Below are 16,444 nucleotides of genomic sequence, written 5' to 3' on the forward strand. Positions count from 1 at the left end.
TAAAAGCAAATTACTGCGGATGTTGGAATCTGACGAAGAGACATCCAGACACGAAACGTTAGCTCTGTTCTCTCTCCACAGATGCTGTCAGACCCGCTGAGATTTTCCAGCATTTTCTGTTTTCGCTCCGTCATCAGTTGATGTTTCTCTGGGTCGGAGTCCCTGGGGGGGATTCATAAACATTTATAAAACCACAAGTTTCTCTTTCTAGAAAACAAACCAAACTTCACAGGTGGAACCCTTTAAATATTTTCCCGATACCTGCTGTGTAAAATGTCTCCTTGACATTTATAGTACTTGATGTTTTAATGTGAGCGGCTGCAGTCATGAACACAATTCAATTTCTGGATCCAGATCTCACACCGAGTTTCACCAGAGTGGTTTTAATCGGCACAGGGTTCAGACTGAAGAGAAATGTAATGGAATCTCGATCCCTCCCATCTCCACCCCTTCTCCCCATTCTATCTCTGCATCTCTCTCTCTCTCTTTCCACTGTCAACATCCCCGGGAGCCCAACCTGCCCCCGACTGAGTTCAATGATTTCCCTCCGTTATCCTTGAGACCGCGCCAGTTGTTATCTCCAGTGTGAAAGTGGCGAGGACATGGCCCACTCTGTAATAATAATTCCCTGAATGCTGCAGTGAACTTTATCAGTAAATAGCTGAACTGAGGATGTGCGGCAGTAACTCCGAAACTGAAAGCGGTTTGAATCAGGAAGTGCTGAGTGTGAACATGGCTTCCAAACAACAGCTCCAGAGTTTGACCGAGGAGACAATTTGTCCCATTTGTCTCGATTTCTTCACTGATCCGGTAATACTGGATTGTGGACACAACTTCTGCCGCTCCTGTATCACCCAGTGTTGGGAAAAGAAGGAGATAAACTCCTGCCCGGAATGCAGAGAGGAGTTTCCGGAAAGAAACCTCAGGGTAAATCGGGCCTTAGCGAATCTGGCCGAGAAAGCTCGACAATTAAAGCTGAATCCGAAAGAGAAGGAAAGTAAACTTCACTGTGAGGAACACCAGGAAGAACTGAAGCTGTTTTGTGAAACTGACAAGAAATTGCTCTGTCTGATTTGTAGAGATTCGCGGGAACACAAATCTCATAATTTCCTGCCCATTAAAGAAGCTGTTGAAATCTATAAGGTAAAAGGGAAATATTATTTACCTGATAGTTTTATCACATTTTCAACATCCAGCATTTTCATTCTATGATTTTCTCTCCCAATCCCAGGATCAGCTCAAATCTTCCCTCGATTCTCTCACAGAGAAGAAATCGGCGGTTCTAGAAATGGAAGAGAAACAGAAAGAGAAGGTTTCTGAAGTTAGGGTAAGGTCTCCCTGTGCTGATTTTCTGGGATCTCGATTCGGTTTGTTCGCTCTATCGCGGGACATTAATTATATTTCACATTTCATTGGGTAGGAACAGTCGAGCAGTCTGCAGACCCATATCACATCCGAGTTCACCAAAATGCACCAGATTCTCACTGAGAAAGAGCAGCGATTACTCAGAGACCTCAGGGAAGAAGAGGAGAGGATTCTAGAACCGATGGAGAGAAACCTTCGAGAGATTCAGGAGAATTTAAATTCTATTGAGGAGAAACTCTCAAAGTTGCAGAAACAGATGGAAAACGACCAGCTGATATTTCTGAAGGTGAGGGAATATATTGCAGCTCAGTTTAGGGAAACGTCACACGGTCACTAAATAACTGATGGTAATGGTGAAATTAATATAGAATTTACTGAAAAATACTAACTGTATTGAACAGAATTGTGTGTCCCTTCCTGAACCGTTTTCCTGTTGTCTCGGATCTAATGGCTCCCACACTATCTGCAGATTCCCGGGAATTCCTGTAACCTCCTGAGAATGAGTTTTCTTGATTTTCACACTTGTTTTGTGATTATTTCCATGTTTCCTAAGTTCAATGTATCCCTGGAACTCCCATTGTTATCCAGTTCCGGTTCCATGTTGTGAGTGTGTGGGTGTGTCTGGGATGGTGTGTGAGTCACTGTGTCTGTGAGCAGGACTGATGTTCAATTCCAGTTTATTTGACTCTCCACAATCTTCCTTCCAAAATGCATCACTTTACATTTCCGTGCGAAATCTCATCTGCTCTGAGTCTGCTCATTTCACCAGCCTGTCGAACTGCTCCTGAAATCTGTTAATGTCATCCTCACTGTTCCTCATTCATTTCTTTCAGGAGGAAGCTTGTCGGAAGAGAAGGTAGGACATGTTCTTTACTGAAACTCTGCAGTTTGGTAAAATAAACTCAGTGAAGTGTTATTTTGAATTTATTTATTGGTTGTTGTCATAACTTTAAATGTTCGGTCATTAGTTACCAAGACATCACACACTGCAGGAAAGCTCCGCGTACACACACTGACGAGAACTTTATGATAACTCACCTCATTACAGTGATTTTACATAACTGTTCAACGATATTGTAATAAATAACCGGGAAGTGTAAATAATACAATCAGGCCGGAAGTGATCACTTGCCCGATGTTGGCTGTTCATGTCTGTGACCTCCCACTGACCCTGAGAGAGCCACATGATCCATGTTTCCACGGAGTGGGTCACCCATGTCCCTGCATGGAGCCTAAACAACCTAAGAAAGTCTCACGTTAAAGGGGGAATGGATTCTAAGTTTATACTAAATACAAACTGGCTCTATGTCGTTAACAACCACAAGAGTAAACACTTGTATTTATATAGAACCTTTTATTGTAAATTAATATCCTAAGGAGTTTCCGAGGTGTGTTATAATGTAAATTGATAATGAGGAAATATTAATCTGCTTGACGGAGGTGGAGAGTGTCTTAAAGGAAGAAAGAGAATTAGAGAAATGGAGGGGATCAGGGAGGTATTCCAGAGTTCAGGACCTCGGCAGCTGAAGGTCCAGCTCCCAATGTGGGAGTGACTGAAATCAGAGATGTTTAAGGTGTCGGAAGTGGAGGAGAGCAGCATTCTGGGAGAATTGTGGGCCCAGGGATTACAGAATTGGATATTCAGCTTTGGGGTCTTCTCTTTGTTCTACAAACTGTTTATCATACAGCAAGTGGACAGACTATGTCTTTATCATTTCCTGCAGTGTGTGGTGTCTGTTATCGGGTTTTGAACCTTTTTCAGGACATGGATGTTTCCGTTCTCTGTCCTTGAATTTCCAAGTTAACCGTTTTTCAGTTGGAGAAGCGAGACGAGCATTTCACTTTGTACATTTTGTCTATCATCAAAAATGCTGTAAACTTGACCATTTAAATAATTTCTAAAATCTTCCAACAAAGACAAATTCACAGCATCATTTTTACCATTTACAGGATTAGTGATGACAGTGACACACTCTCAGTATCTGCTGCCACCCTGTCTATCGGAAAGTACAAAGGCCTATTACTGTACCGAGTATGGAGAGAAATGATAAACTTCAGTAAACCCGGTAAATCTCTTATATTGATTTTCTCGATTATAAATCCAGTTGTGAGTAAACTAAACAGGCTCCCAGATTCCAGATTAAATACTCATATCCGGCTGTTAATACCTGCAGTCTCCCCATTCTCATATTACTCTTTGAGGTTTCTCTGGATAAGTGTCTGAAGCCATCAGCACTGTGTGTCAAAGCAGTGAAGGGATCTGTATAACCAGCAGAATAGAGCACCAATCTCAGGATGTGAAATGGAATTGCTCCGTGAGACTGGACTGGTCTCCTCTGTCATTCTGGGAAACATTTTTTCAATCATCATTTATCAGGATGAAACACAGACATTAGAGAGCAAGTGTTAAATGGCAGATATTCTGTTTGGTGGAATTGGGCACCTTAATCAAGAGGATGGATGCAGAAAGTGCGAGTCTGCAGTGGATAAGGGAGGGAATGTGATGATCTTATTGAAATGTTCAAGGTCCATAATAAAAGTGTGGTTATAAACATCCACAGGTTTCATACAGTCACAGAGTCTAGATCAAGGTAGGTATAGCTTTCAATCTAGAATAGAGAGGGTGACAGGGCAGTTTGGATTGAGGTTGAGTTTTTGAGCGACTCCATGGAGGTAGTGAACCAGTAAACCCACCGCTCACTCTGTGTGTTTGTTCAGAGGCCCAATCCATTCTGAGGGCTGATCTTCAGAACAAAATCACTGTCCAGTTTCTCAGTGGTTTGGAGTGTGGGAAAAGGTTCTTTTGTTCCTGAAGAACATAAGAAATAGGAGCAGGAGTAGGCCATCTGGCCCTTTGAGCCTGCCCCGCCATTCAATAAGATCATGGCTGATCTGTCGTGGCTCAGTTCCACATTCCCGCCCTCTCCCCATAACCCTTAATCCCCTCGCTTATCAAAAACCCATCAACCCGCGTCTTAAAAATATTTAGCGAGGCAGCCTCCACCACTTCAACGGGCAGAGAATTCCAGAGATTCACCACCTTTTGAGTGAAGAAGTTCTTCCTCAACTCCATTCAAAACCGCCCCCCCTTTATCTTGAGGCTGTGCCCCCTAGTCCTACTGTCCTTTCTGAGCAGGAAGAGTCTCTCCACCTCTATCCTATCCATCCCATTCATCATCTTATACATCTCAATGAGATCTCCCCTCATTCTTCTAAACTCCAACGAGTACAAGCCTAGTTTATTCAGCCTCTCCTCATAGCTCAACCCCCTCAACTCCGGCATCAGCCTAGTAAACCTCCTCTGCACTCCCTCCAAGGCCAAAATATCCTTGCGTAAGTACAGCACCCAAAACTGCACACAGTACTCCAGCTGCGGCCTCACCAGTGCCCTGTACAGTTGCAGAGGGGACAGGGACAAGAAATCCTCATGAAAAAAAACAGCAGGGGTGAGAGAGAGAAAGGAGCAGCAAGCAGGAATAAGAAGAATAACTCACCTCCTGGTCACCAAGAAATCATCAAAAGCTCCCTTCATTCCTGCAGTGTGAGCCTAAACACTTTAGAACCAGTGGAATCGTTTTGAGGAACAGTCAGTGTTTGAATGTAGAAAATGAGAAAACCAATTTCCAAACATCAAGATCACAGGAACAGCGCTGTGATAATGGTAAATTTTGCTTTTTTAATGCTGTTATTTGTTGTATAAACATTAAGCAGGAAACAGAGCAAATAAACTCCTTACATCATTTCCAATGGGGTTTCTAATGGTCCCTTTAAGACCAGGGATTAAACTATTGCATAGATTGTTTCTCTGGGTGAGGCATCAGCATCCAGTGAAAGATCAAAATCGTACTGAGTCTCCTGGAATGCCAAGTGCCTCCAGTTTGTACAGACAATGTGACTTCTCCTTATGTTCAGTGTGGGAACACTGGATACCCATTTTGCTGCTGCTACATTATTGTGGGGTTTGATCTCTGCTGTTCTTTACATTCTCATCAGTCATCTGATCTGCCATTCCTCCTTGCTCAGTTATATGCTTTTTCCATGAATTTGAGTCTTTCCTTAACTTCTTCAGTGAACCACAGATGGTGGGTCCTCCCATTGGGGATTTTCTTTATAGTAGGAATATATTTATTCTGAATATTCTGAAATATCATCTTAAATATCTGCCACTCCTTCTCTATCGATATATCCCCAAGCCTGGGGACCCAGTTCACAACAACTAGCTTAGCTTTCATGACCAGATAGTTGCTCCTATTTAAGTTGAGGATACCGATCTTAGACCCTCTCTTTTCCCTTTCAAACTGGATTTCAAATTCAATCATATTGTAGTTGCTGCGACCCAGTGCGGCCTTCATCTGATTTCACTAATTATTCCTGTCACATTACACAAAGCCAAGTCTAATATAACCTACTGTCTGGTTAATTCCAGAACGTTCTGCGATGAGAAACTTTCCCGAAAGAATTCTGTGAACTGCCCATCCAGACAATTACAGCCTGATTTTTCCAGTTTATATTCAGATTAAAATCACTCATGATTATTACTGTCCCTTTATCTGTGACCCACATTGTGGCTACTGTTGCAAGGATTGTAGACCACTCCCACTATTGACTTCTTTCCCGACTATTCCTCATCTCCAAACCGATTTTATATCCAGATCTCCTGAACCAAGATCATCTCCAGCTATTGCACAATGAGGTCCTTGATAAACAGTGCTCCCCCTCCACCTTTACCTAGCTTTCTATTCTTCTTGAATGTTATTAAATGTTATCCTTTCCTCCTGCAGCATTGTCTCTGTAAAGTTATCAGATCATATTCATTTACTTCAATGTGTGTTATCATTTTGTTTACCTTATTATGAATGTTGTGTGCATTCAGATGCAGAGCCTTTAGTTTCATCTTTTTATTATCTTTGTACTATTTAGTCATGACTATTGATGTATTCTTAGGTTTTATCTCTTTGTCCATTCCCGCTATTCGATGATCCTCATTTCCCATATTATTATGATGGTTTCTTGCCTTGAATCTACCCCTGGATTTGCCACATATATTCAAGGTGGCTTACCCTCTGAGTTTAGTTTGAAGCCCTTTTCACTTCCCGAGTTATGCAATTTGCTGGAACACTCATTCTAGCAGTTCAGGTGTAGACCGTCCCAACAATGAGGCAGCATGGGGGAGCGGCAATGTAGCACAGTGTTTAGCACTGCTGCTTCACAGTGCCAGGGACCCAGGTTCAATTCCCAGCTTGCGTCACTGTCTGTGTGTAGTTTGCACGTTCTCCCTGTGTTAGCTTGGGTTTCCTCCGGGTGCTCCCATTTCCTCCCACATTCTGAAAGACATGCTGGTTAGGTGCATTGACCTGAACAGGTGCCAGACTGTGGCGACTAGGGGAATTTCACAGTAACTTCATTGCAGTGTTAATGTAAGCCTTACTTGTGACTAATAAATAAACTTTAACTTGACTACCGTCTGGTGGTTCTAATATCCATCATTATGGAATGCTTTGAAAGGTTTGTCATGGCACAAAACAATTCCAGCCTCCCAGATTACCTGGATCCATGACAGTTGGCCTATCACCACAAAAGTTCCACAGCAGATGCCCTCTCCCTGGCCCTACACTCAACCTTGGAACACCTAGAGAAAAAGGACCCCTATGTCAGATTCCTATTTATCGACTACTGCTCAGCCTTCAACACCATTATTCCTTCAAAACTCATCTACAAACTCCGTGGCCTATGGCTTGGCTCCTCCCTTTGCAACTGGATCCTAGATTTCCTTTTCTACAGACCACAATCAGTCAGGGCAGGTAACAGCATCTCCTCTGTGATCATCCTCAACTCCAGTGTTCCACAAGGCTGTTTTCTCAGTCCCCTACTATACTCCTCATACACCTATGACCATGTGGCCAAATTCCCCTCCAGCTCAATATTCAAATTTGCTGATGATACGCCCAGAGTGGGTCAAATCTCAAATAATGATGAGACGGGCAACAGGAAAGAGATAGAGAATCTGGTAAAATGGTGTGACGACAATCTCCCTCAGTGTCGTAAAATGAACAAGAGTCATTAACTTCAGGAAGTGTATTGGAGGACATGCTCCTGTCTACAAAAACAGGGAGGAAGTGGAAGTGGTCTTGAGCTTCAGGTTTCAAGGTATCCAACACATTGTCCTGGTCCCTCCATGCCAATACTATAGTTAAGAAAGATCAACAGTGCCTCTACTTTCTCAGGAGTCTCAGGAAATTTAGCATGACCACCATGACTCTCACCAACTTTTACAGGTGCACGATATGGCTCCTGCTCTGACCAAGCCAGCAAGTAACTACAGAGGGTTGTGAATGCAGCCTAATCCATCACGCAAACCAACCCCCCATCCATTGACTCTGTCTACACTTCTCGCTGCCTCAGGAAAAGCAGCCAGCATAATCATGTACCCCTGCACCCTGGACATATTCTCTTCCAACTTCTTCTGTCGGGAAAAAGATACAAAAGTCTGAGAACACATACAAACCAACTCAAGAATAGATTCTTCCTTGCTGCCATCAGACTTTTGATTGGTGGTATCATATATTAAGCTGAGCTTTCTCTTCATCCTATCTGTAACTGCAACACTATATTCAGCATCCTATACTTTCCTTCTCTCATATGTACTCTATGAACACTACTTTTCATCTGTGTAGCCTGCAAGAAACAATATTTTTCACAGTACAAAAGTGACAATAATAAATCAAATGAAAACAACCCACTATCCCCAATACTGGTGCCAATGCGCATGATCCAGACACCAGCCTTTGAACATTCATCTTTGCCATCTCATTTTCCCTCTGCCAGTTTACATGTAGCTCAGGTAATTATCCAGAGATTAATACCTTTGAGGTTCTTCTCCGTAATTGGTACCGAGCCTCTCATGGTGACTATGCCCTTTACAGACATCCCAAATATCCCTGCTTCTGTGACCACTTCCCTCCAACCTCAGTGTCCCAGCCCACAATATCACCCTGATTGACCATTAGAGGAGTGGACCAGGACAATCTTCTTTGCTTGTCGTGTCTATGTCTTTTGTGCCTAAATAGACCATGCCAACTGGATCCTCCCACTTACAATGAAAATTCCTCTCCAGCTCAGAACTCTGGTACGGTCAAGCAACACAGCTGTCTGGGCTCTCGCTTTTGCTGCAGAGATCAGTATCTGTGTCCCACACTATATTGTCCCCCACTGCCACCACATTCCTGTTTGTCATCCCGCACTTCATAGGCTTCCTGTACCATGGTGCCATGGTTAGACTGCTCATTCACTTTGCAGCCTTTGTTTTCATCCACACAGATTATAAGCACCTCAAATCTTTTCAACAACTGCAAAGTCTGAGGCTTCTCCATTACTGTCTGCTCAGTCCCTTCACTTGTCTGACTCTCGGCCACATCTTCCTGTCACTCACTGCTGACCAAAACAGATGACCCTATTCTCAGAGGTGTGACCATATTCCGGATCAAATTATCCAGGGATTTCTCCCATTCCCTTACGTTGTGCAGTGTCTGCAGTTCAGCCTCTAACTCACTCATTCTGATCTGGAAGTCCTCCAGCTGCTCACACTTTCTGTAGGTGTGTTAGTCATGGATAACCTGGACATCCAAAATCACACATTCCTCAACTGCAACATAACACCTGTCTTGCATTGTTCCTCATGTTATCTACTTAAATTTAATTAAATTACTCACTTAATTAACTTGGAATAATTCCAATGATAACCACATTTCTTTCTCCTGTGCATTTCATTCCCGCATGAACCTGATTCGCCCCTCATTCAGTTTCCATCCCAGTCCAGCGCAGTCACCTGTCTCATGCACCTATTACTGGCAATGCATTTTGAAAGATGTGTCTTATTTATAGACTCTCTGCTGAGTCGCTTGCTAGTTTTACTTCCTGCTGCACTGATTAACACTCATGAACCAACTGATTTCAGGTGGTTGACAGATAACTGCCACTCCAGATAGTTCTCCAGTTAACATAGAAATTAGAAGCAGGAGTTGGCCATTTGGCCCTTCAAACATGCTCTGCTTTTTATTTTGATCATGGCAGATCATCTAATTCAATATTCTGTTCCCCCCTTCTCCCCATATCCCTTGATCCATTAGCCCCAAGAACAATATCTAATTTCTTTTTGAAATCACACATTTTGGCCTCAACTACATTCAGTTATTGTGAATTCCACAGATTCACCATCCTCTGGGTGAAGAAATTTCTCCTCACCACAGTTCTAAGAGGTTTACCCCTTATCCTCAAACTATGACCCTCGATCCAGACTCCTCCACAATTTGGAACATTCTTTACGAATCTATCCTGTCTAACCCTGTTAGAATTTTAAAGTTTCTATGAGATCCCCTTTCACCCTTCTAAACTGCAGTGACTATAATGCTAACTGACTTAGTCTCTTCTCATATGACAGACCTGCCACCCCAGATATCAGCCTGGTAATCCTTTGCTGTATTCGCTCGATAGCAAGGACATCCTTCCTCAGATAAGGAGACAAAAACTGCACGCAGTACCCCCGGTGTGGCCTCACCAATGTGCTATATAATGGCAGCAAAACATCCCTATTCCAATACTCAAATCCTCTCGCGATGAAGGTCAACATACCAAAGAACAAAGAAAATTACAGCACAGGAACACGCCCATTGGCCCTCCAAGCCTGCATCGGCCATGCTGTCCAACTGAACTAAAACCCCCTACCCTGAGGGGAACCATATCCATCCATTCCCACCCTATTCATGTATTTGTCAAGACTCCCCTTAAAAGCCACTATCGTATCTCCTTCCACCTCTCTCGGCAGAGAGTCCCAGAGACCTATCACCCTCTGTGTAAAAAAAACTTGCCTCGTACATCTCCGATAAACCTTGTCCCTCGCAACTTAAACTTATGCTCACTAGTAATTGACTCTTCCACCTTGGGAGAAAGCTTCTGAATATCAACTCTGTCTATGCCCCTCATAATCTATCAATTCGCCCCTCAACCTCCATCGTTCCATGGAGAACAAAACAAGCTTCTCCAACCTCTCGTCATATCTAATGCCCTCCATGTCCCCAGGGCCTGATGGGATATAGCCCAGAATACTGAGAGAGGCAAGGGAGAAAATTGCTGGGGCCGTGAGTGAAATCTTTGCATCCTCACTAGCTACAGAGAAGGTCCCAGAGGATTGGAGAATACCTAATGTTGTTCCTACGTTTAAGAAGGGTAGCAAGAATAATCCAGGTAATTCCCATCCGATGAGCCTTACTTCAGTAGTAGAGAAATTATCGGAGAGGATTCTTCGAGACAGGATATATTCCCAGTTGGAAATAAGTGGACGTATTAGTGAGAGCCAACATGGTTTTGTGAAGGGGAGGTCGTGTCTCACAAACTTGATCGAGTTTTTCGAGGAAGTGACAAAGATGACTGATGAGAGTCGGGCAGTGGATGTTGTCTACATGGACTTCAGTAAGGCCTTTGACAAGGTCCCTCATGACTGACTGGTGCAGAAGCTAAAGTTGCATGGGATCAGAGGTGAACTAGCAAAGTGGATAAAGTCAAAGAAGACAGAGCGTAGGAATGAAAGGGTGAGTTTCTGAATGGAGGGCTGTGACAAGTGGTGATCCTTAGGGATCAGTACTGGGATCTTTGCTGTTTGTAATATATATAAATGATTTGGAGGAAAATGTAACTGGATGGATTAGTAAGATTGCGGATGACGAAAAGGTTGGTGGATTTGTGGATAGCGATGAGGACCATCAGGGGATACAGCAGTTGGAGACTTGGGCAGAGAGACGGCAGATGGAAATTGATCTGGACAAATTTTTTACTCAGAGAGTGGGTCCCTGGAACTGGGTTGCTGAGGAAGGTAGTGGAAGCGGATACCGTAGTGACTTTTAAGGGGCGTCTTGACAAGTACATGAATTGGAGGGAACAGAGGGATATGGTCCCCAAAAGGGTAGAGGGTTTTAGTTAAGTTGGGCAGCATGGTCGGTGCAGGATTGGAAGGCCGAAGGGCCTGTTCCTATGCAGTTTGTTAAACTGATCCTTTTTCCGAAATCCCGACTGTGCCCAAGTTCACCATTATTTTCTCAGTGTTCAGTTATTACATCATTTGTTACAGATCCTAGCATTTTCCTTCGGACTAATGTCAGGCTAACAAGTTTTTCATTCTCCATATTCTATCTCCCTTCTTTCTTAAACATCGGAGTTACATTTGCACCTTCCAATCTGCAGGAACAATTGCAAGGTCTGTAGAATTTTGAAAGATAACCACCAATGCATCAACTTTCTTGACAGTCACTACTTTCAGCATCTGAGATAGAGATCACCAAGTCTGGGGAAATTCATCTACTTCAAATCTCATTCATTTCTCTATTTCTGAGAAGCATAAAAGCATCTTGTTGTTCCTCATTAATACCAGTCACCTGATCCTCCATTATTTATGGAAGGTTTTTAATGAATGGTGATCATTGACATTTGGACAGATTATTGAGAAAGTCTTGTGTTCTGCCTTGGTCATGTCATCTAACATGAGGTTTGAGGTGTGTGTGAGACCAGTGCCTGGAGCTGTGAGGTAGCAGCCGAACCAATGCACCACTGTGCGTTGTGTTTCTTTCAAATTATGGAATCTTATGGCTTTATCCTCTTAGTGAGTAATTAGGATTTCCTTTTAATTCATGCTTACCTCGTTCATTATTCATGTATAAGATATATAGTATTAACTGTTTGCTTTGTTGACTCTTTAATAGAAAAAAATATTCCTCACTTCCCCACTTACTCTAATTCAGGGTCCTGGCGAGTCAGAGACAATGCCGACAGGCACAGGGTGTTAAGACACCAATCCATCACAGGGCACACACTCACACACAAAAATTAAAGGGGCAATTTAACATTGCCAATCCACCTAATCCACACATCATTGATGTGGGGAGGAAACGGGAGCACCCGGAGGAAACCCATGCAAACACAGGGAGAACGTGCAAACCTCAACACAGACAGTGACCCAAGGTTGGAACTGAACCCATGTCTCTGGAGCTGTGAGGCAGCATTGCCAACCTGACGCTGTCTCAAAAATTATTGTTTTTCTTTCAAATTATTGAATCTCATGGCTTTATACCCTTCTTCAGTAACTGGGATTTCAAAGTTGCTCTGTGCACCAAAAAAACGTTGATTGTTCCTGTTCTGAACATAACCAAATATGGAGCCTCATCCAATATTGTAACAAATTTGGGGTCTGGTCTGATATCGCACTGAGAAACTCAGAACTTTAGTGTAGAGAGGGATCTGGATGTCCTGGTGTAAAAATCACAAAACCTTTGTCTGCATTTACAGGAAGTAATTAGGAATATAAATGGAATGTTAGTGTTTATTGGAAGGACAATCAAATTTTAAAAACTGTGCCTGCAAGCATACAGGGCCTTAGTGAGGCTGCATTTGGAGTAATGTGCAATATTTTGATCTCCTTACGTAAGATCATGAGATCATAAGACCACTTAGCTCATTGAGTCTGCTCTGCCATTCAATGAGATCAGGACTGGTCTGATGTGATAATCCTCCAACTCCATTTTCCCACCTTATTTCCATAACCCTGATTCCATTACTGATTAAAAATCTGTCTCTCTCAGCCCCAAAGATATGTTCCAGTCTTTACACCTCTCTGCGGTGAAGAGTTCCAAGAATTCACTACCTCTGAGAGAAGAAACTCCTCCTCATCTCTGTCTTAAATGGATAAGCCTTTGCTCTGAGAATATGCCCTTTGGTCGTGGACTCTCCCACAAGGGGAAACAAACTATCAGCATCCAAGCCGTCAAGCCCCCTGAGAATCCTGTATGTATCAATAAGGTCACCTCTCATTCTTCTCAACTCCAATGAGTACAGGCCCAACCTACTTAGCCTTGATTGTTAAAAATATCCCGCCATATTTGGAATCAATCAAATTAACTTTCTCTGGACTGCTTTTAATGGTGGCACGTCTTTTCTGAGTTCAGGGGATGAAAACAGTATTCCAGGTGTGGCCGAACTAGTCACTTGTACAGTTCTAGCAAGACGGCCCTATTTTCATACTCCATTCCCTTTTCAATTACAGTCAATATTCCATTTGTCTTCCCTAACACTTGCTGAGCTTGCATGCCAGCTTTTTTGTGATTTATGCACAAGGATCCCAAATCCCTCTGTGCTGCAGCTTTCTCTATTTAAATAATATCCAGCTCCTTTATTCTTCCCACCAATCTGCATAACTTCACATTTTCCTGCATTATTTTTCATCTGCCAAGCTTTCACTCACACACCTAATTTCTTTTATCCTTCTGTAGACCCTGTCATCCTCAGCACTTGCCTTCCCACCTATTTTTGTGTCATCTCAAATTTAGCAGTAGTACATTCACTTCCCTTATGCAAATTATTAATATACATAATATAAGAAATGACCATTGAATTAGAGACTGATTCCTGGGATGAAGGCAGTTATACTATCATGAAAGCCTGAGCAGATTTGGCCTATATCCATTGGAGTTTCGGAGAATGAGAGGTGATCTTATTGAAACATAGAAGACACTGAGGGGACTCGACAGGATTGATGCTGAGTTGATGTTTCCCTTGTGATGGCGTCTTGTATAATGCACGTTTTGAAAATTAGCAATTTCGCATTTAATACAGAGATGAGATTTTGTTTTCTATCAGAGGGTCATTTGTGTTGGAATTCTCTACCCCAGTGAGCAGTGGAGGCCGGATCACTGACAATATTCAATCAGATCAGTCATGATCTTGTTCAGAACAGGCTCGAGGGGCCGAATGGTCTACTCCTGTTCCGAATTCTTTTGTTCTTGGAATTGAGGTTTTGTGTGATATCTTACAGACTCGGATTGTGAACAATCTGTACAGTGACATTTACACAATGTTTCACAGAGATATCACCTCCCACCCGCTGTCTCCAGCTTTCTCTCCTCTATCTCTGTCCCCTCTCCCTCTCTCCTCAACCTTGACCGTCACCCCCCCACTCTTCTTCTCACAGCCTGTCTTCCCTCTCTCAAATTCTCCTTCCCCAACCCTGCTATCTCTCTCTCCTTCCACTCCCTGTCACTTATGCGCTCCTCTGCTCACATACTCCCCACTTCTCCCCACTAACTTCTTTCCACCTACATTCTCTCCCTCCCCTTTCTCCCTCTCTCACTCACCTCCCATTCTTCCTTTGCCTCTCCCTCTTTAATTCCTCTCTTCTTCCTACTTTGTGTGGCATGGTGGCTCAGTGGTTCGCATTGCTGCCCCACAGAGCCAGGAAGCCGCTTTCGATTCCTGGTTTGGGTCACGTCTGTGCAGAATCTACACGTTCTCCCTCACGTCTGCGTGGGTTTTCTTCCACAGTTCGAAAGACATGCTGGTTCGCAATGCTAAATTCTCCCTCAGTGTACCCGAACAGGCACTGAAGTATGGTGACTAGGGGATTTTCACACTAACTTCATTGCAGTGTTAATGTAAGCCTACTTGTGACACTACTTAACTGGGAAATCAATCTGTCCTGCAATCTCTCTCCCATTTCCCACAACCATCCCATCTCCCTGCCAGCCACTCATTTGTCCCTCCTGCTCCCTGACCCTGCTCCTCACCCACTCTCTCTCAGCACCTTCCTATTCTCCCCCATCGACACATAATCTCTCTCCACCTCACCTCCTATCCCCTTCCCTCATCATTCTGGTATACTTCTCCCCCTCACTCTCTTCTCTTCAGACTCTCTCCCCTTTCCCTCTCTCTCACATTCTTTCCTGCCCCTCCTGCTTTATTTCCCATCCTGTCTTTACACGGAAGGGTCTGTTTATTTCTTCCTCCCACACCATCTGCCTTCCAGATCCTCTCTCTATTCTGCTCTTTCTTTCTCACCCACTATCCCAATCCCTGTCATCTGCTCTGCCGTTCTCTCCCCTGCTTCCACACTCAAAACATCCCACTCTGAATCTCCCACATCCCACTCTCAATCTCCCTCTTTACACTCCAGCTGCCTCCAGTCCCTCTCATTCCTGCCTCTTTTCTCTATTCCCAACTGCACCCCTCCACCTATCTTCTCATTCCCCCTCCCTATCTCTCTGTCACTCACTATCTTCTCTCCGCTCTTCGCTGTCTCTCCTTTCTGGTCTATTCCCCCTCCTCTCCCCTCCCTCCGGCTCCATGTTGCCATCCCATTCCTGCTCCCACTCTCTCCTCCCCCTCATTCCCCCTGACCCCTCACAAACCTCTCTGCTCTCCTCCTCACTCCTCACACTCTCCCTCCCCCCTACCCAATCTCTCTAAATCACTGACTGTGTTATTTTCACTTTCCCCCAGCTCCAGCCTCTCTGACTCTGGATCCGAACACAGCGCATCCCCGGCTCATCCTGTCTGAGGACCGGACCAGTGTGAGACTCAGAGACGAAGAGCAGCCGCTCCCTGACACCCCGGAGAGGTTTGATTCCGGTCTCTGTGTCCTGGGATCAGAGGGATTCACATCAGGGAGACATTACTGGGAGGTGGAGGTGGGGGAGAAGACATGGTGGGATCTGGGAGTGGCCCGAGAGTCTGTGAAGAGGAAAGGGGAAATTGACACGAGCCCTGAGTCCGGATTCTGGATGGTGGGGCTGTTTTCCGGAAGTGATTATTCTGCCTTCACCTCCCCCTCACCGACCCCCCTCACCTCGAGTGTGAATCCCCGGAAGATCGGGGTTTTCCTGGACTATGAGGGTGGACAGGTGTCATTTTACAATGCGGACAACATGTCCCATCTCCACACTTTCACCCACACTTTCACTGAGAGAATCTTTCCCATCTTCAGCCCGGGATTGAATATCGACGGGAAAAACTCGGCGCCGCTGACAATCTGCGGGATTAAAGGTCTCTAACAGATCCATCCCATAATTTCACACCGTCTCCCTGCCTCCTGCCAGCTGTAAACTGATGGAACCTGTTCATATTGTGGTTATTATATTGAATTATAATTTACACTGGGGGCTCCGTGATTACATTTGTAAAATGATTCTTCAAACAACACAATCTGTGAACCACTGGAATCGAAACAGTTTTTCTCAAAGATTCCACAGTTCATCATTAAATCCAA

The 16,444-nt window shown here is 44.0% G+C and overlaps 1 protein-coding gene across 1 annotated transcript; it reads left to right on the forward strand.

Moving 5' to 3' along the window:
* Window positions 1-672: 672 nt before the first annotated feature.
* Window positions 673-16,229, forward strand: LOC145348204 (nuclear factor 7, brain-like). Its single transcript, XM_080196415.1, has 7 exons — window positions 673-1,143; window positions 1,232-1,327; window positions 1,421-1,651; window positions 1,835-1,924; window positions 2,199-2,221; window positions 3,316-3,431; window positions 15,679-16,229. Exons 1-7 carry the CDS (start codon window positions 673-675, stop codon window positions 16,227-16,229), a joined length of 1,578 nt encoding a protein of 525 aa, XP_080052541.1.
* Window positions 16,230-16,444: the final 215 nt, after the last annotated feature.

This window comes from Carcharhinus amblyrhynchos, chromosome 9 (genome assembly GCF_965287045.1).
Source record: "Carcharhinus amblyrhynchos chromosome 9, sCarAmb.v2.hapA, whole genome shotgun sequence".
In the NCBI taxonomy this organism is placed as follows: Eukaryota; Metazoa; Chordata; class Chondrichthyes; order Carcharhiniformes; family Carcharhinidae; genus Carcharhinus; species Carcharhinus amblyrhynchos.

What these genes read in the sequence shown, in the direction of transcription:
- LOC145348204 (XM_080196415.1), top strand. Translation starts at nt 673, where the DNA reads ATGTGCGGCAGTAACTCCGAAACTGAAAGCGGTTTGAATCAGGAAGTG. An exon ending in AAGCTGTTGAAATCTATAAG is followed by an intron (nt 1,144 to 1,231) that starts GTAAAAGGGAAA and finishes TCCCAATCCCAG; the next exon opens with GATCAGCTCAAATCTTCCCT. An exon ending in GAAGCTTGTCGGAAGAGAAG is followed by an intron (nt 2,222 to 3,315) that starts GTAGGACATGTT and finishes TACCATTTACAG; the next exon opens with GATTAGTGATGACAGTGACA.